General features: G+C 34.4%; 1 protein-coding gene across 1 annotated transcript; it reads left to right on the forward strand.

The window, feature by feature from the left end:
* Positions 1-119: 119 nt before the first annotated feature.
* Positions 120-20,856, forward strand: LOC106070089 (uncharacterized). The gene is made up of 9 exons (XM_056036025.1): positions 120-1,896; positions 2,345-2,431; positions 3,458-3,553; positions 8,852-9,059; positions 9,791-9,888; positions 10,482-10,640; positions 12,582-12,706; positions 19,535-19,641; positions 20,586-20,856. The coding sequence occupies exons 1-9, from the start codon at positions 1,815-1,817 to the stop codon at positions 20,671-20,673; spliced, it is 1,050 nt and encodes a 349-aa protein (XP_055892000.1). The 5' UTR covers positions 120-1,814; the 3' UTR covers positions 20,674-20,856.
* Positions 20,857-21,659: the final 803 nt, after the last annotated feature.

The following is a 21,659-nucleotide window of genomic DNA, read 5'->3' on the forward strand; positions in this document are numbered from 1 at the left end:
AACATCAATGTAAATGTTACAGAAATGAAAAGTCCTGCCAATAGAAGTTAGCAAACAAAACTTAATTATTAAACAAGTATGTACATTGTTTAGGTATTGTACTGACATTATAAGAAAGTATTCGTTGAACAGAATATCAGGACTAGTTATTTATATCTAAAATAGCTATAAGCCTTTATAGAATAGCTAAATATAAAATTTAAAGGCCTAACATTGCAATAAAAAAAATTAAATAGTTCGCTAACAAAACTATTTGTTGCACACTTATTATTGTAATTAAATTAATAATCTACTGCTGTTGTAATTCAACTAATAATCTACTGCTGTTGTAATTCAACTAATAATCTACTGCTGTTGTAATTCAACTAATAATCTACTGCTGTTGTAATTCAACTAATAATCTACTGCTGTTGATTTCAAATTATATTAGATCGAGAATTGGTCTATTTTAAATATGCAAGTTCGGCAGGAAGCTGAATGACCCTAGGAAGATAATGAAAGAATACAGGTATACCAGAAAAGGAAACAAAAACAACTGTGATGCGTTCGTAGATGTGTTTTGTTTGTTAGTAAGGCCATCGCATTCTCGAAACTGAGCATATATATATATATACAGAAAGAGAGATAGATAGATAGATAGATAGATAGATAGATAGATAGATAGATAGATAGATAGATAGATAGATAGATAGATAGATAGATAGATAGATAGATAGATAGATAGATGGATGGATAGATAGATAGATAGATATTCACTTATACATGCACAGGGCTTTTTTGTGACCGTACCGGCACCATTTTGAATAAAAAAAAAATTCTTGTATTTCAACGTATATCATTACTTTTTAGTAGTTAAAAGTTAGGCAATCAACTACTGAGTACCGGCACCTATTTTTTTTTACACTGTACATACATATATACATACACATACACAGGCTTACATTTATTTTGCAATAATAATTGAAATATGCCATTCCATCAAAAGATAACCAATGCAGCTTCCAGATTTATGTTCGCAAAACTCCGAGTGCTCACAAACAAAAGAAATCTAAATAAAATTAATTTAAAGTTAATGTGTTGTTAACTTTTGGCAATAGAAATTTCCGGGTGTCGCGGTGAGTTTTTGTGAATTGTAAAATTATAATTACATTCTTTAAAAAAAAACAACTTAAAAACGCTACAAAAAAAAATATATTCAATATGTCCCTTACAACATATAACTCAATGTGGACGGTATCTCTGTAATCATATTAGTAGTTATATTAGTAAATATGAAGGAATAGATACTGTTTCCATTCAAATGTTGTTAATACCTTAACTCTGTGCCCTGTATCTATAAGCTCGTTAGTGGAACATTATTATGTTATAGAACAAATATAGTGTATGCCCATGTGAACTTTATTCAACTTTTAATTTCATTTTTTTGTTCTTGAATTAGATCTAGTTACTATGTATCAGCGCGTCTATGATTGAGTCTTATGTAGTCGTTTATCTACTAAATAACATCTATTCTTCATCACGTGACTTTATTAATGACAACATCGGCCGACAACATTGAATTGATACAAACTGTCACAGCGTTAAGTCAATATAGAGACAATGGTCACAAAAGCTGTCTCGTGGAGTCGTGTTTGTTACATTGCATAGTCTGTATTAAGTGTATTGATTGATACAACGAAGATGACGTCATTTAGACCTTTAGTGGGAGCTTGTGAAAACAGCTCAGTTGTTGTTCCTGAGGTCCATTTGTATTTTATTCTTTGTTAAAAAGACCACTAATTAAATTTAAAAAATTGTAAGGCACTAAGCTAGAAATGAAGCGAGATGTTCAGATACTTTTGACAGTACTAACTTGTTCACTTTTAAGTCAAGTTTGCTACACAACAATCTGTGGAAGTAAGTTTTAATTATTTATTTAACTTTTTCCATAAAAATTTGAAACTAAATTTGAGTACCTCGTAGAGTTCTTTAAAAGTATAAAGTTCTCTATTTAAAACTGGATCACCATTTACTAATTTACCCTACATCCAATTCTCAAACATTTAAGACAGTGTTGGAAACAGAAAAAAAATTAAAATATATTTTACATTCTATGCATTTTCAGGGTAATATTTTAGTTTTCAAAAATCAATTTTTAAAAGTAAGTGACCTAATGGGAAATTCTTAAAATAATTCAAATAGTAGACACATTTCAGGAACATTTTATTTCAATACTGAGCAGTTTTATCAAATGTATACTCTTTTTAAATTATTGCCAGAAATGATTATTGTCATTATCAGTGAAATAAAAAAAAAGATAGGGTCACTCTGACTTTTATTTTTATTATTTTAACTTTACACCCAGAGTTCCAGGTGACCGGGCCATGTGCCACAGTTACAACTACTACCACCCCAGCTGACCTGGGAGCTGACAGCGACTACTGCCAGTTAGGTAAATCTGTACTTTATATAACATTTACTGTCACATTGATAATATACTACTCCAGATAACAAATATTTACTGGCGATGTCTATGTCACGGACAGGAAGACTAAGCCTGTCTCATGTTTTTTTATGCCTAACCAGACTTTGATTGGTCGAGAAAGTCACTCCCCCTTGACCTGTATGAAAATATGCATGCAGAACTCGTTAGGCTTAAAAAAGAAGATTTTAATGATGATGTTGATAATGATAATTGACAGGCAATACACCACTTTGTGTTTATAACGCAATGAACAAATCATTGTCAAATAATATGATTCGTCCATCGTGGTTCGATGATGACCACATTTGTAATCCAGGGGGCTGAGGGCTTTGCACTGGGGTTTTATGCCTCCTCATGTGGCTGGTGAGACCTATGTGAGCCTGGAATGTTCGGCTGTACACTGGGAAGGTTATTCCAGCTGGAGTTAGTGTCATTGGCCTTGCTTTTTTTCTCTGACGCTTTTCTTCTGCCAGCGTTGTTCTCTTTTCCTCAGCAATTAGTGCGCCAGTTTTTACAGCGCGACGCCATGATGCAACGTCATGTGCCTCTGTCTCCCAGGTGGCTGGGTAATGTGAAATACAGTTGTATCCTTGAAAGACAATAGCTTCCAGTTAGGTTATACAGTACTCCATGAGCAATCCATAAACAATCCATAAACAATGCATAAAAATCCATAAATACTCCTTAAGCACTGAATGGCCTATTTCATGTCTCCATTGAGTTGTTCTTCGGCGTAAGATAAACTTAAACCTAATAAAAAAAAATGAATCAATTTAAAACAGGAACACATTTTTATTTGTGTTTTAAAAAAAATTAGTTGTAATTTTGGACGTAATTATCTTTTCCTTTCAAGGAACGTCTGTAATTTATAAGATAAGATTAGGAAGTTCATGTTCGCCTATCAATCAATTTATCAAGAAGAGTTCAATTTGACTTCACCACATTTGTAAACACATGACGGCAACCTTAAAACCATTCTGTCTTGTGCTTCAGCTTGCTCCCAAGGTGCTGATGACGTTTTCAGCTCACTTTGTGATTGTGCCACAACCACACCTGCAACCACAATGGCCACAACCACTCCACGTCCAGGTAAATATATTCTTTTTTTTCATTTTTGTCACCAATGTACTTCTCTATCGGTGGCACTAATGTGTAAAAGAGGAAATAATAAAATTACTTTTGGAGTCCCCGGAACTTTGTATCACATGGTGGAGAATAATCGTCTCAATGTTGTATCAAGCTATATGTCTTGGAAATTCTATGTGTATACATTGATGTCATCTTTATGAGGTTATCCTCATTATCAACAGCTACATAGTTAGAGTCAAAGTCAAATTTAAATTAATGGTAAGAAAACTTTAAAACCGTTCATTTGACATTTCCTCCTATTTGCTTGCAAATTATTCACTGCTTATGGCTGATAACCTGAGACACTAGACGGGTATTTCTTTTGGTAAAAAAAACAATTACCAAATGAGCAACACAGTGAAAAAACGTGGTTTGACCTTTATAATTTAGCTTTCGTCTCAACTCGAATACGACTCAGTAAGAAATCTAATCTAATGTTTCTTTGTGTGTGTGTGTACAGTTCGTGTAGGCTAGAGAGCATAGGATATAGTGAAGATTTTATATAATTGAGTAACGTCTCATGAAAGGTGGACTGGAATATTAAAAAAAAAATTGTTACTTGTTTTTTTTTTAACTAAAGATCTTTTTGATTTATTGCCCTATAGGCTAGAACAGGGGTTCTCAACCTGTGGGTCGCGATCCCTTTGGGGGTCGAATAACCATTTGCCAGAGGTCGCCTAAGACCATCGGAAATTATTTGGGTTTTTGGTCTATTTCTTATCGGAAATTTTTTTTTGGTCGTTTCTAACACGCCTAATTGTACCATAGTTAAGTACACATTTTCATTTTTGATAACAAAACAAAGGGACATTACTCACATTGAAATCCGTCTAGCAAACTATGAAACGACCGTCAAACATAATTTATTAATGAAAAAAAAAAGGTAACTTATTTAATCAGACGGATATTTTGTTAGGGGTTACAGATGGCACTTTGAGTTAGTGTAACATCATTGTTGGAAGGTAGACATGTTGTTTTTATTGATTGACAGCTATTGCTTTGTAAAGAGTTCGATGCGTTCAATGTGTTCTGCTACGTCACACTGATGTGACAAGGTGCTCGAGAGGCAAAGTTCTAAAAGTATTTTTTTTTTAAATCTTCGTGAAGAAGTTTGTTGTTGCTTTATATCAGGAAACAAAAATACAGAAAAAAAAGCAGACCGTTGTCACCTTAAATAATTAAATTATCAATGCAAGTACATTTGTACAAAATACATTTATGCCTCGTTTTGTCTGAAAAGACCTCGTTTTGTCTGAAACTTCAACTTTGGCAAACAAAACTTGATGAAAATATAACGTATATCTTGCCAACCTAATCTTCTGTCTATAAGGAAAAAGAGCATTGAATCTGACACACCGACTACAATGGCAATTTTTGTCAAAATAAACTTCCAAATCTACATTTACACTTTCTAGAAGTCATAGTTGAAGATGTTGCGGAGACAGAAAAATTTTATTAAGCTCATCAAAAGCGATGCTGCTAAAGATGATTTCTTTTCAATGTCAGTTACACAATTCTGGTTCACGTGTCTGCAGACATTTTGAGATTGTATTGCTCCTTCTTCGTCCATTACTAACAGTAGGCATATATCTCTGCCAAGCAAGATTTTCCAGCCTGTTAGTTATCAAGTCTAAATTAAGAAGTTGTCTTGATACTGGACATTCATTGTGCTCTTACAAAGACTCCCACAAGAATCCAACCTTCGCATTAACGTTGGCGTATTTACAAATGTGTAGCAACGTAATCTATCTTATTTAATATCATCCTTCACTATTTGCCATACATTTCAATTGTCACACAAGTCTGTGCACATGAATATGGTGAATACGCATAGAAAAGTTAATAAATGCAACTTATAAAGAAAAATTTTTTGTTAGCAATTTAATTATACAACACATTTATTTTACACTATTTACATAAAGCTTTTTTCTGTGCTCAGCGTCTATCAATGAAAATACATACGTCATAGTTCAGATATAGATTTTTTTCGATAACGATTTCATAACATTAGCAAATTTACCTTTATCTAGGCTTATGAACGAAAAAAAATTACGGTTGGGGGTCGCTGCCAAGTGGAGAATCGTATTAGGGGTCGCGGCACTAAAAAGTTTGAGAACCGCTGGGCTAGAATGAAACTGTTCAGCTATTTCGAAAGGATTATAATCCCAGTTTGTAAAGGCAAGAGAGCATAGAGGATCTGGTGGAGAGGTTCATGAGAAACTAAACAATGTCAAGGACACTGAACTGACACACTTCCACATTGCCAACTACATGAAAATTACATAGAGAAAAGCTTCACAAACGTTCAGTCTGCAGTGTTCAATGTACACAGAGATAGACGCACAACTTTTGTTAAATCTAGCTTAGCAACACTTGCTTGAAGTCATAATGTACATAGAGATAGACGCATAACTTTTGTTAAATCTAGCTTAGCAACACTTGCTTGAAGTCATAATGTACACAGAGATAGACGCACATCTTTTGTTAAATCTAGCTTAGCAACACTTGCTTGAAGTCATAATGTACACAGAGATAGACGCACAACTTTTGTTAAATCTAGCTTAGCAACACTTGCTTGAAGTCATAATGTACACAGAGATAGACGCACATCTTTTGTTAAATCTAGCTTAGCAACACTTGCTTGAAGTCATAATGTACACAGAGATAGACGCATAACTTTTGTTAAATCTAGCTTAGCAACACTTGCTTGAAGTCATAATGTACACAGAGATAGACACATAACTTTTGTTAAATCTAGCTTAGCAACACTTGCTTGAAGTCATAATGTACACAGAGATAGACGCACAACTTTTGTTAAATCTAGCTTAGCAACACTTGGTTTAAGTCATAATGTACACAGAGATAGACGCACAACTTTTGTTAAATCTAGCTTAGCAACACTTGCTTGAAGTCATAATGTACACAGAGATAGACGCACAACTTTTGTTAAATCTAGCTTAGCAACACTTGCTTGAAGTCATAATGTACATAGAGATAGACGCACAACTTTTGTTAAATCTAGCTTAGCAACACTTGCTTGAAGTCATAATGTACACAGAGATAGACGCACAACTTTTGTTAAATCTAGCTTAGCAACACTTGCTTGAAGTCATAATGTACACAGAGATAGACGCATAACTTTTGTTAAATCTAGCTTAGCAACACTTGCTTGAAGTCATAATGTACACAGAGATAGACGCACAACTTTTGTTAAATCTAGCTTAGCAACACTTGCTTTAAGTCATAATGTACACAGAGATAGACGCACAACTTTTGTTAAATCTAGCTTAGCAACACTTGCTTGAAGTCATAATGTACACAGAGATAGACGCACAACTTTTGTTAAATCTAGCTTAGCAACACTTGCTTGAAGTCATAATGTACATAGAGATAGACGCACAACTTTTGTTAAATCTAGCTTAGCAACACTTGCTTGAAGTCATAATGTACATAGAGATAGACGCACAACTTTTGTTAAATCTAGCTTAGCAACACTTGCTTGAAGTCATAATGTACACAGAGATAGACGCATAACTTTTGTTAAATCTAGCTTAGCAACACTTGCTTGAAGTCATAATGTACATAGAGATAGACGCACAACTTTTGTTAAATCTAGCTTAGCAACACTTGCTTGAAGTCATAATGTACACAGAGATAGACGCATAACTTTTGTTAAATCTAGCTTAGCAACACTTGCTTGAAGTCATAATGTACACAGAGATAGACGCACAACTTTTGTTAAATCTAGCTTAGCAACACTTGCTTGAAGTCATAATGTACACAGAGATAGACGCACAACTTTTGTTAAATCTAGCTTAGCAACACTTGCTTGAAGTCATAATGTACATAGAGATAGACGCACAACTTTTGTTAAATCTAGCTTAGCAACACTTGCTTAAAGTCATAATGTACACAGAGATAGACGCACAACTTTTGTTAAATCTAGCTTAGCAACACTTGCTTGAAGTCATAATGTACATAGAGATAGACGCACAACTTTTGTTAAATATAGCTTTGCAACACTTGCTTGAAGTCATAATGTACACAGAGATAGACGCACAACTTTTGTTAAATCTAGCTTAGCAACACTTGCTTGAAGTCATAATGTACACAGAGATAGACGCACAACTTTTGTTAAATATAGCTTTGCAACACTTGCTTGAAGTCATAATGTACATAGAGATAGACGCACAACTTTTGTTAAATAGAGCTTAGCAACACTTGCTTGAAGTTATAATGTACACAGAGATAAACGCACAACTTTTGTTAAATCTAGCTTAGCAACACTTGCTTGAAGTCATAATGTACACAGAGATAGACGCACAACTTTTGTTAAATCTAGCTTAGCAACACTTGCTTGAAGTCATAATGTACACAGAGATAGACGCACAACTTTTGTTTAAATATAGCTTAGCAACACTTGCTTGAAGTTATAATGTACACAGAGATAGACGCACAACTTTTGTTTAAATATAGCTTAGCAACACTTGCTTGAAGTCATAATGTACACTGAGATAGACCCACAACTTTTGTTAAATATAGCTTTGCAACACTTGCTTGAAGTCATAATGTACACAGAGATAGACGCACAACGTTTGTTTAAATATAGCTTAGCAACACTTGCTTGAAGTCATAATGTACACAGAGATAGACGCACAACTTTTGTTTAAATATCTTAGCAACATTTGTTTGAAGTCATAATGTACACAGAGATAGACACACAACTTTTGTTTAAATATAGCTTAGCAACATTTGTTTGAAGTCATACACCGGACACACCAAGAAGCTTTTGCTATTTTTAGATTTTCTGCCATTTCTAGAAATCTCCACTACTTGAAAGTTTTACATAGATTCCATTTTTTTTCTTTTGTCCAAACAAGTTTATTGACCTATTTTGTCACCTCAAGTTTATTTCTGGCGCGTTGCGTAAATTGGACATGCACATTATACAATTCAATCTAGTTTCTATTCTAAAAGTGAAAGAGAAAGGTGGGAGAGAGAGAGACAGGGAGAGAAACAATGTGACCAAGACTTGATCATAGATAATACATTTGTTCTCAGCTTGGAACTCTTTCCTAATGTCGTGTATTACGGACTCTAATTTCTGATTTCTAAATGTCTCATTTTTATCAAAAGCACTTGTTTGTACTGGGTGTTCATTGAAACTTTTGAAATTTTATTTAAAAATAAAAAATAAAATGTGATGCCAATATTATTACTTAATGTAGAATAACAGTTGTTGTTTTCCATTTGTGTTAGAAAGTTGTTACTATACAAGAAACAGGCCGGCCAAACTTCAGTCTGTCAACAAGAGGATGTACTCTGCTAAGCCAATAGCTAAGAATTGTGAATATCCAGGAGTGGTCGGTATTTACAATGCAACCAACTCTAAAGTACTTTGTATGGGCATCTTGCTGGAAGAAAACGTCATTGCGATCGACAGCTTTTGTTTTAAATTGGTCAACAGGTCAGTTTCTTGTTAGTTACTTACTCATCCTAGGTCTCAATGGGCATCAACATTCCCCTTAAGTTCTGTGTATGACTAGGATATAATCAAGTACCGTCGAAGTCAATTATCGGCAATGTCTTTTCTTGCTCATTATAAAGATTCTTTTACTGCACATGGCTATCCAAGTTTTTTGTTCTTTCTTATTGCTTTCCACGCTGCAATCCTTGAATAATAAATTATGCTGCACTTGGAACTGCAGCGAAAGACAATGTCCTAAGGGTTAGTTCTTAGTTTACATTACGATTAGTCTTTTAACTCTAAATCTATATAAATATCCATGTAACGTCTCTTACTTAGATGATCTGTTATCTCCGATAGAGAATATTTGTGAACTGCAATACAGAAAATCTGTTACCTCCAATAAGGAAAAGAAAAAAAAAGAATATTCTATGTTAATAAATGTATTTAAGCATAAATACTACATTTATTTTAATTATTTTTACATTATAGATGTAAAGTTTATCAAAGTTCGCTATAATGTAAGGCTATAATTGTTACATTTATCTAAATGTATTGCACGTGTAATTAATGTTTAATATTGTGGGCAGAATGCACGCCGACATACAGAGATTTCACACTAGTTGTCACTGAATCGCTTGTAAAGATGTTAAGCTTTTTAAATAAATGACAAGTGTAACATTGTCAAGTTGTCCGTTTCTATTGGCGACTGAAATGTTCTGTTCTGACAGTACTAAGTGTGTTGCTGCCATTGAAATGTACCAGAAACCTTCCGATTTGACAACTCTTCCAACTGTCGTGGCATCGTCAGCTCTGCTTCTAGACCCAAGTGAGTACTTTTAACAGTACTTTTGACGCTAATACTTTTAGCAGAAATGACTTTTAGATCCAAGTAAGTACATTGGCCAGTACTATCTTCTCGACCTTAAGGAGTGCTATTATCACTAGCATACTGAAGTTTGTTGTATCTAAGTTTATTTCCTTTAATTAAAAAAAAAACAATTATTATATAAACATTGCAGCAAAATTAAATATGCAACAAAAAGCATTTGCATACATAAAAACAAAACAAAAGATAAACGATGATTTAAAGTGAAAGAATGTACAAAGGTGTGTGTACCATTCGAACACTTGTACAACGCAGACAGCATAAAATGAACAATTGCACAAAGAAGATAGATTGAAGAAATGATTATACTTTAAATATTTTGACAAACGAATTAAATTATGTAAATCTTACAAACTACCAATCACCTGTTCAGTTTAGAGTATTCTCTGTCTAAATCACCTGTTCAGTTTAGAGTATTCTCTGTCTTCCTCCTCAATGCTAACTTCATCGCGTATGTAAATGTACAAGTGTCCTGGTTGATGCATCATCAACTGAATGACCACAAATATTATTGTTTATGTCCACTTCATCAGCTAAAGCCAACAACAAAATCTACACAATCACTCTGAGCAAAGCTGTTGTCTTTAACGACGGTTGTGTCCAGCCGGCCTGCGTGCCCAATGCAAACCTTCCAATGGCTGACATTGATTTGAATGATTGCAGACTTGTTGGCTACGGCGACATAAATGACAGTGAGTATTTTTTTTTTAAAGTTCATTTAAATGTGTTATGTTTATTGTGACACTTGGGTCGTCGCACCTGATCTAAAACATAGAGAGCCAATTTAAATTCTTTGAAAAAAAATATCTCTATTTGTTTGTAAAGACACATTTAATTGAAACTGCACTACAATCTATCTTTTACCTTGGAATGTGCATCTGAATCAAAACATCACATTAAAATAAGTTTTCAAAAAAGGAAAATACTTTCATATATAAATATTCAGTTTGGTTGCTCCTGTTTATCTTTCACTTCCTCTAGCATCGGTTTAAAGAGAACATTTCAATATCCCATTGAGGACTTCTTCGTGTCAACCTAGAACTAGGTCTTCTTCACTAAGGCGCTCTGGCTGTCTGAGGAATTTCAACTCCTATTGACCCAATGTGGATACCAAAACTAGCCACTTTCAGTTTACTCTTGGAGCATGAGAAGAAACACATTCAATCGAGACAGACCAATCGTTATAGCAGGCTTGACTGCAGATCTGTGACGTGGCAATGAGTGGTCAGTCTAGACGCGAGATCAATAGCTCGTTGCCATGTCACATGTATGACTGCGATGGTATTAGAGTTTACAAGCGAGACCGACACTGATCTGCAACGTCACAACGTTACGAGGTGGCAACGAGCTGTTGGTCTTCCTACAGATTTGTGACGCACGTTACGATATGGAACGAGCCATCTTTCTAAAACTTCGCACAGGTTGTGACGCAAGTTACATCGTGGCAACGAGCTGTTGGTCTAAACTTCCTACAGATTTGTGACGCACGTTACGATATGGAACGAGCCATCTTTCTAAAACTTCGCACAGGTTGTGACGCAAGTTACATCGTGGCAACGAGCTGTTGGTCTAAACTTCCTACAGATTTGTGACGCACGTTACGATATGGAACGAGCCATCTTTCTAAAACTTCGCACAGGTTGTGACGCAAGTTACATCGTGGCAACGAGCTGTTGGTCTAAACTTCCTACAGATTTGTGACGCACGTTACGATATGGAACGAGCCATCTTTCTAAAACTTCGCACAGGTTGTGACGCAAGTTACATCGTGGCAACGAGCTGTTGGTCTAAGATTCCCACAGGTTTAGACGCACTTTACGATGTGGCAAAGAGCTATGGGTCTAAACTCCCCACAGCTTGTGACGTTGCAGGTCAGTGTTCAGGCCATCTATAAGGATTGGTCTCAATAAAACCCACAGCCCAAACAAGCCACCAACACGGTTCTGCAAAGGAGCCGTCACCAGAATCCCGTCAGCAAGAAAAGCAGCCTCTTCAAAGTATGCGATGATCACATAATGGATATCGTGGTATGTGGCCTTTACATTTGGGTAAACTGCAGATATAACTGTGGAACCACTTGTCTGCTGAGAGAGTCCTTCTCAGTGGTCATAGATTTCTGTGGGAATGATTCTCCGCTCGAAATGGATTTTTCCAAAGGCTACTTATAAATCACCAAATTCTTTCACTTGAAAATGGCCACAACATGATGTGAAAGTAGATGGGAAATATAATTATCTGCTGCTTTAACTTCTTGAAGAAATTAAAACCATTAAATGTCTTCGTTTACTTGAAGACTGTTTATTTCAACTTTATTTCAATTGCGACATATTGACATGCCAAGTATTGTTCTAAACCAGTGTTTCCAAAACTGTGTTCCGTGGGTCTTTTGTGTTCCGCGATGCCTAAATAGGTGTGTCCACGAACTACTAAAATAATTAACTAGTAGGCCACCACGTGAATTAATATCTATAAAAAAAAGCAAAGTGTTTTGTTAAATATTTAGAATGTACGAAGTGTTCCGTTAAAGAAAAAGTTTGGGAAACACTGTTCTATAGAAAACAATTGTAAGGGAAATAATGCAAATAATCTTTTTAAAATGTATTTATTAGGCCCTATTTATTTAATTTTTTTAGCTATTGGTGCAACAAGCTCTGTACTTTTAGAAGTCAAGGTCGTTGTCAATCCTTCATCAGTAGCTTCCGGAAATCTCATTTACAGCAGAGTCGATGGTATTTCTTCTAGAACAGGCCCATGTTTTGTAAGTAGATATCTTAGGTAGGTATTCAACACTGGTTCTCGAGAGCATAGCTGTAGTGTGGAGATCATGTCGCATTGTAGACTCAAAGCAGGACGCTTTAACGCAGTTGTTTTTGTTGCATCCGTTTGGGCGCAATCGTCAATTTGACGCAGAAAAAGTGTACAAACGTTTTAACAGATACAGTGAGTTGCTATAAATAGTTGTGTTTTATAAACTATAGTCAGAACCTCTCGCGCCAAAACGGATGCGTTAAAGTGTCGCGTACCTGTAACCTTATTCCAAAGAATTATTTGGAAAGATGTGTCTACGTGGCTAAATGTACAATTATTGTTAGATAAAGGCATGCTGACAATCATGCATATGAAGACTGTCGGCGACAACTGCATAATTTTTCATTATTATTATTATTGTTGTTATTTTTAGTGGCCCCCGAAAGGGGAAAAGACGCAATTAGTTTTGTGTGGCCTGTCTGTCCGTCTGTCCCGTTTAGATCTCGTAAACTGGAAAGGATAGTGAAAAAATCCGACATTTCAGTATTTTAGACCATTAAAGGTTCTGATGCAACGGCTATTTTTTTTCTTTTCTGATAGCGAAAAATCTAATTTTTTTAAAATCACTTATGCAAGCAGTTTTTTCATAAAAATACACAACTTTTACAACTATTCACTATTAATAGTAACAAACATTTGAGGCTTATTAGGGGAGGCAACTATTTACCATATTTTTAACATAAGTATGCAAACGGTTGTAAATTTTTTGTCAATTTTTTATTTTTATTTTTATTGTTAAGTTATGTTACAGTAAGTACTATATTTACACATAAAAAATGTTTACTATTTTATAAAGTAAAAATATCTATTTAGTATGCATATAAGGCAGACATAATTTAAAACAACAATTAATAAGTAGTTTTTCATATTATCGGTGAATTGCAGATTTGCACATATGTACGAAACACCTGACCAAAAGAAAACATTATTTTTTTTTACAGAAATGTTTTATTCTTGAGGAATAAGAGATTGGCCAATTTACAAAACAATTAGATATTCATTCTAAGACATCAGTTAGGCCAGGTTCACATCTAACTTCTCATTCACTTTCACCTATCCTTTGGTCTGCTGGACCACTGGGGCACCACACAAGATCTGTTAACTTTTTTTCTATATTATTCTCTGTCATTTGTCTTTGATGGAATTTCATTCTGATAATATTGAAAATTCAATGCAGACAACTTTTAAAAAAAGTGACAGCAGCAAGACACAAAGGCCCGAACACGTTTTCTTGTTGTTGTTTTTTTTTAATTCTTATTATAATTAATTTTATTTGAAATTCAACAGAGAATATAAAAAAAAAAAAACACTATACACTGTACGTATTATCGTTTGCAAAACGTTAGACCGTACTTTCTGCTATGCACGAGCGGCATGGACTGCTTAATGTCTTCAAGGTTGTGTTTGGCCTGATCATTTTGCTGGTCGGCATGGGCCTTCCTTTGCTGGCATTCCCATTTTTTTTTTGCTCCTTACCTCCCCCGTCTTTTAATGGTTCCAATGAAATTTGATCAAAAAGAGGGATGAGAGAGGTTAAGCTAGAAAATATTGATATAACGCAGCAAAAAAAAAAAAAAAAAAAAAAAAAAAAAGGCGCGACGATTAGCTCTTTAACAATACTTAATAGAAAATTAACTTTAACACATAAACACAGACGCGAAATTGCAAACCACCCAACTTATTCACAGCTCAATATGGGCATAAAGCTCTAGTTTCTGCGATTTGAAAAAAAAAGTAAGGTTCTTTTTGTTTATTTTTAATAACATAGATCTAAAAATACTACACTTAAGGCTTACAAAAAAAATATTTAATCTAGATCTAAATCAATTTTTATACCATTATAATTAATGGCAAACTTATGCTTAGTATGAAGTCATTAATGATGAAAATAATTACAATAATTTATAGATCTATAGCGCTGTCACATCCGATATTTAATGCAAGGAGATTAATACGCCGCTATTTTGCAGGGCCGGTCTTGGGCCACTGCAACCTATGAGACCGAAGGATTCGCACTTTCATGTGACCCGCGCTAATTCAAGGTGTATAAATTATTAAATTAAACCATTTTGTAACAGATTTCCCGCCCCCTCCTGTCGATTAACCAGGACCTCCTGGAAATCTCCCGAAATTGAAAAAAAAATATACGAAAAAGTCCTTAAAATATACGGAAATATATAGAAAAAAAATTGTCATTTTGGGGTGTCATTCAATATGGAAAACGCTAATCCTACGCGCTATTAATAAAAAACGGCATTATGCATTAGCCGTAATTGTGTAATCAGGTAAAAGAAGCTTCTCGTGCCTCAAACTAATGAAGAATTCTAATTGAGGTCAACAATTCTCAAAGATAGATTGAAACATTTGGTAATTCTTTCTATTGAGCGGGATCTATATAGGAAACAGAATTATTATGATATAGTGTATGACTTTGCTACACGCAAGGCTCTTAAAGTAATTCTGTACGTAGTAAAGAATGAATAAAATGCAAAGACGAATTTATTTTCTAATACAAACTCTTAAATTTCACTTATTGTCCGTTTCCCTACCCAAACATGGCCCCGCGAAATCCGTTTCGAATAGGGCCTAATAATACTTTAGTCCGACCCAGCTATTTAGTGTTTGTAAAATGTGTGTTTGTAAAATGTTTTACATGTTTCGGATATTTATTCAGAGTTGACGATAGTTTACTTCCTAGTCCAAACCTCCCGCAAGACGAAGGGGGGTGGGAACGGGCAGGGTTTTTTTGACAGTCCAGCGCGCAGCTATCCGTAGCGAGCTGTGAAAACGTGCTCCCCCCCCCCTCTTGTTTTTTTTTCGTGGGATGACTATCCGCAGAAATAAGAGAGTGATCTTTCCTTTACTTCTTCTTCTCGTTTAAACTGTTGAGGGAAGAAGAGAATTATATATATATATATATATATATATATATATATATATAGGTAATTAGTCATAATATATTCATATACAAATCGCGTTTTTGAGAATGTACTAGAAGGAAGCAAGAGCTTTTCACATAAAGTAACTGCCTCTCTAACCGTTCTGCTTTCTCTTATCTTTTAATGGAATGGGTTGCCTGAGTCAGCCAGGAAAACCAATGATTTAGCATAACGGTATTTTAAGTCACAGAACAGCATGCATGACTAGATTGACACATGAAATTCGTAAGACCTAACAATCTTATTTTTTAAAGAAAAGTCTCTAATCTATAAGTAATACCAAAAAGCTTCAAACTCATTAGGCTGCTATTGTATTGTTTATAGTTTTCAGACTACATACATGTATAAATAGAATACATTATGTAATCATACGAATGCATAGGCCTACATCCAGTTTTCGATGCGTTATCAAACTTTATATATTTGTAGAGAATTAGGTTTACACCATAGACATAAATAAATATAGACTGGAAGTAGGAAGTTATTTTTATTTGGGGGAAGTCAAATATGTTTTATGTAATATATCTATGTGAAAAAAAAAATGGCGGCAATTGAGCTATAAATTCTAGGACTAACATTTCAGCCAATATATAACTATGATCTTTAGTTTTGAAAAGTACAAAACTGCCATATTCCCAATATTTTGCCTTTCTTTCATAATCATAGACATAGGCAAATATATATAGGTTTGTGATGTGGATCTATGTTTGTTGATATGGCTTCTTTATTAATGTATGGCGGTCGTCTTATCGATTCAAATTGTTAAAATTAGTTTTTAGTCAAAAAAGTCAAAGAAAATGAGCAGATCGTGCTCTAATGTTCGTAGTACGATAGGCCAAGGATAAATTCTAGGTTAAAAAAAATTGAATATTATACACATTAACTTTCAGTTTCGGTAAGTCAGAATAATTCAGTATCACTGTGACTGTGACTGTCACTAATTTAATATAAATATTGATAGATCTAAATCTAATAAATAAGACTAATATTTGTAATAACTAGGTCTAATAATTTTCATACTTTTTACTACTAACTATTAAACTAGTCAGTCTATCATCTATGCATGCAGACTATAGACTAGATCTAGTATAAGTATAGATCTAGATTATTCTAGATTATAGATCTAGTGACAATCTAGTCCTAGACTATTTATATACCAACTATAGACTAGACTATACAGATTACAATTATAGTTTATAGTATAGTAGTATAGTACTAGTAGTAAGTAGTATTTTTTTTTACTATAGTATTTATATAGACTAGATCTAAATCTAGTATTTAAAACTATTTATAATTATTTTAATTATGTAAATTTAATAAATTTGGTAGGCACGACTAGAGATATAATAATACAGAAGGGGTTCTATCAATTATATAGGTTATGGCTGAAAAAAACAACAACTATAAATACTTTTAATTTTACACTGCTCATAACTGGTGTATAACTCATACAAACTTATCTTTTCCCAAATGTTTCCCATAATAATTTTTACTTTATCGCCCAGTCTATATATATATATATATGTCTATGGTTTACACCAGTGATTCCCAAAGTGGTCTATATAGACCCCCAGGGGTCCATGAAGACTTCCAAGGGGTCTACGAAAGTGAAAAAGTAAATTGGGGGTCTATGAGATGTCCATGGGGGTCTATGACTTTAATGTTCACACCCCATTAATGTAACTATTTCAAACACTTATAAATGATTTGTACCTTAGTTATAAATATTCATTCTATAGTTCAAAAGTAAAATTGTTGTATTTAATTTCAATACTTATTTAAATAGTTAATTTTGTCTACATGTAAGTAATGTTTAACACAAAAAAATCTTGATTTTAAAGCGTTGATTATTTATTTCCTTGTTAAATAAGCAATAGTCTATAATAAGAGCCTTTTTATGACTATAAGAAACCAATTACACTCGAGGATTATTTGAGACGATGCCACCCTGATAAAAAGTCAAAAGTGAGAAAAAAGTTCAGAATAGACTCACAAAATCTTTCTTCAACATCATATAGAAAAGATGGTGGTTTGTGAGCATTTTAAAAGATTTCATTACCTATAGCCAAATACGGAAAACACTGTAGATAAAACATTGATTTTACCAGCCCTTGGAGTAGTTTTAAAAACTGTTTTACACAAACCTTCATCTGATATTATGAAACGAATCTTTTAGTAACACTACAGTTCACGGGCACATCGGTGTGATGAGCATTAAAGCTGCAAACTGCCTAATGGTCTTCAGCTCCATATTTTTCCCCAGGGCTGACCCACGAAACCTTTCCCATGTTTGGGTGTATAGCTGCAAAGCAGCAGAGGTTTGAATTCTATTTTCCTTCGGCTAGGTAGGCTGCAAGCCAAGGCTAATGAGTCCCTCCTGTCCAAAGCTTACTGGTTTAGACGCCAGTAACTCATCTTTGCCCTTTCTCCTGTTAGTGAAAACAGCTCCGCAGGCTCAATATTTTGAGCCAAACGTGAAAGATCAAGAAATACACGAGAAACTCTTTGCGAAAACTTTTACAATAATACATAATGCAAATTAATAAATTAATATTTAATGTATGAAGGACTACTTCATAGAACAACGAATTCCTATATGAAACAATATCCGCAGAAACGGATGATGAACATACAAAAAAACAACAACAAAAAAAAAACATTTTCAATGTGCATGGTGATTCCAGCAATACATATTAATTGTTATTTTAATAGGTTTAAATTTGAATTATATCTGTAAAAAAAAATAGATCTCTCTAACTTATGAAGTAGCTTTACATTACTTTTCACTCTTTGACTCACTGCAGTTAGAAATTAGTTTAAAAAATTAGTTTGTGAATGTGTTAAAATGCAATATAAGTTAAGCAGGGGGTCTACCGAAAATCAGAAAACATGGCAAGGGGTCTACGAGACAAAAAAGTTTGGGAACCACTGGTTTACACCTATAATATAACACATAGGCGTAGTCGGAAGGGGAGAGTCTTCAAACCATCACTTGCCTCAGACCTCATTGTCTGAAAGGGAAACTTTACTTACTGCCCCAGTGCAGCCAACGTAAGCAAACTACAGTTTCCAAATTTCATGAGCGTAGCCAAAAGGGCTTTTGTGGTTTCCTGTCCCAATCCAATACAAAAACTAAAGCATTTTACCATTTTCTACCAGTCGCTGGACTCCATTGAATAGCAGATTTAGTTTTTGAATTTTTTTTAGCGGAAGAGTAGCAGGCTAATTGCATTGTAGATACCTCAGAATATGCATTTTTAAAAGCTTAAAATAACGGAAATAATGCTTGGTTCCCGGACCCCACTGGGGGGAGCTCGTAGCGCCCCCCCCCCCGACTCCCTATCTGTTCTTTGGCGGTGTATACTGTCTTTCCACTAATTATAGGAAGAGAGTATTCTAGGGTAGAAAAAAGTTTGAATGAATGAGAGATCAGAATGCAGTGAAGATTACTTACATATACATACACAGTAATATATATAAATTGCGGAGTGTGGTAAAAATCCCCCCACACCGAAAATATATGACATGACATTTGTGGGCCGGTTTAAATGGTAATGCCAGGGCCGATTTTGATACACAGTCCGCCCCTGTATCTAGGTGACTTCTGCTGCCTTTGCTAAACAAATAAAATTTAAATCGGGATTCGAATTAGAGCCCCCTTAAGAGGTTTAAGCCAGTCAGCTACACGTATTTTCATTACCCGCTCTTGTAAAATTAAAAATGCAAGCCCACATTTCATTATACATTGATTTCTTTATTTCACTACAGAACTTTCCTAAGTTAATACACTAATTAACTGAAGGAAATAATTCTAGTTGTTTTGCATTGCCACATTCCAGAGTGACCAAGGTGCTCCATTAATCTGCAACCACTTAGTGACTGGCGAGTGGGTGACCATTGGTTTGGTGACAACTATAGGATTCAAGTGCAGTATCGGCAGCTTCACGTAAGTCAGTGGGGTCAAAAGTCAAAATATAATTCATAATTAGGTCAGGCATATAAGTTACGATAAATGGGGGGGGGGGGGGGCGCACTCATTTTATTACAATAAATACGATTTTAGCCCAAACCTATAAATTTTAAACAAAGAGTAATCTCCTCTTTGTTTAGTTTTTCATTTTTGAGATTCGATTGACAAGTTTTAAAATACAAAAACGTAGAAAACTAAAGTAATATAGAGAAATGTGGGGGCGATAAAAGGTAACAAATTATAAACCCTAAGACAGTGTTTCCCAAACTGTATTCTGCGGAGCCCTAGTGTTCCGCGAGCCATGACTAGGTGTTCCATGAACTACTAAAACTACTAGGCCACCACATGTGAATGAATCTCAATTAAAAAAATAGCAAAGTGTTCCTCTAAATACTCAGAATGTGAGAAGTTTTCCGTTAAGGAAACAGTTTGGGAAACAATAAAAGAGGAGACTGAAAATTAAAAAAAAAACAACAACTGTACAAATGATCAAGGCTGCTATATTAAAGATCTCTGTTACCAACTGGATATTAAAACTTTTACAAGCGAAAAGGAAGAAACATATCTATACACTGGAGACACTAAATAAGCTCGCTATTTCTAGTTATCCGCCATAGATGGACATCTCCATGTGACATTTGAAGAGCTCCTACTTTAGAGAAATAACAACCAGGTAGACTATGTAGGAGATACAGTTTTAGTTTAGTCCTACAAACTGTTGTTGTTGTTGTTTTATTTAGGAATGTAAGATCGCATCTCTTATTTTCTTTTTAAATTTCATATATTTTGAAGATGGCATAGATTACAACTTATCAACATTTTTATGTACATTATTTTGTAAATGTTTTTGTTTCAACACAGATTTATCATGCTCAAAACAATTCAAAGTGTGGATTGCTGTTTTTTTTTTCCTCTCTCAGATCTCCAGTTATTGTCAGCTTACTCAAAGAGTCAACCAACAATCAACTCTATAATGGACTTCAAAAGTTCAAGTACATCCCTGATTGACTAATTGCGAAAGCCAATGATGTCAGTAAACCTCCGTGTGTATGAAACATTTCCATGACAGAACAAGAAGATACGCAGCATTAATAAACAAGATGGTGCTGAGATGTTTGTGTAAAAGATCTACCCATATCTAAGTCAAAATTAAAAATTATAAATATAGAAATAAATTGAGTCGTTACTATGCGATAATTTTTGGTTGACAATGAATAGAATTTGTGGAGAGTAGAATGATGTGAGGATCTTTGATGTTAAGAAGAAAAAAAAAAAGATTGATAAGAGGTAGGCCCTATGTGTAGAAGAAAGATTGATGAGGATAGTGTATACGGCCTAAATGTGGAGTGCCCGCTCAGAATATCTCATAGAAATGTACAGAAGTTACAAAAAGGGTGAGCTGGGACATGAATGTATCAGTGCACTGAACTTAGACACGTAGGCTAAAGGGCATTCGGCCAAATTGCTATTCCATCATTAACAATTTTGTAATTTTAGTTTAACCAAAAATAAATTCTTTAAATAATCGTGTATTTTTTTTTAATATAGATCTTCGTTATCCTTAGAAAACATAAAAATAAATGATATTCGTCCATTAGAAGCTCATTTGAACAAACTAAAGACGCGCGCGAGAGAGATTCTCACGGATTTCCCATGTGCACCGCGACTAATTTTTTGGACTTGAATTTTCAGGTTTTATTTATAATATTTCTATTTTCTATGACGCTCACAGAAATAGATCAGTCTAAGATTTGTTTAAATATTCAAGTACCTAGCTAGAACAAATAGGACTTAATATTATTGTTTACTCAATAGTTCCGTTCCTTAGCGCTATAACGAGAGTATTGTTTATTTTAAACACATTATTACATTTATTTTTATTGGCTGTTAGTCTTTAACGTAGAATAATGTGGGGGGGGGGGGGGGGGTTCTGGTCTACCTCATTAAACCTTATTTTACACAACCATCACAAATGAGTATGCCATACACCTAAG

Source organism: Biomphalaria glabrata, chromosome 7 (assembly GCF_947242115.1).
Source record: "Biomphalaria glabrata chromosome 7, xgBioGlab47.1, whole genome shotgun sequence".
Classification (NCBI taxonomy): Eukaryota; Metazoa; Mollusca; class Gastropoda; family Planorbidae; genus Biomphalaria; species Biomphalaria glabrata.

What these genes read in the sequence shown, in the direction of transcription:
- LOC106070089 (XM_056036025.1), top strand. Translation starts at nt 1,815, where the DNA reads ATGAAGCGAGATGTTCAGATACTTTTGACAGTACTAACTTGTTCACTT. An exon ending in AGCTCTGCTTCTAGACCCAA is followed by an intron (nt 9,889 to 10,481) that starts GTGAGTACTTTT and finishes CCACTTCATCAG; the next exon opens with CTAAAGCCAACAACAAAATC. An exon ending in TGCAGTATCGGCAGCTTCAC is followed by an intron (nt 19,642 to 20,585) that starts GTAAGTCAGTGG and finishes TTCCTCTCTCAG; the next exon opens with ATCTCCAGTTATTGTCAGCT.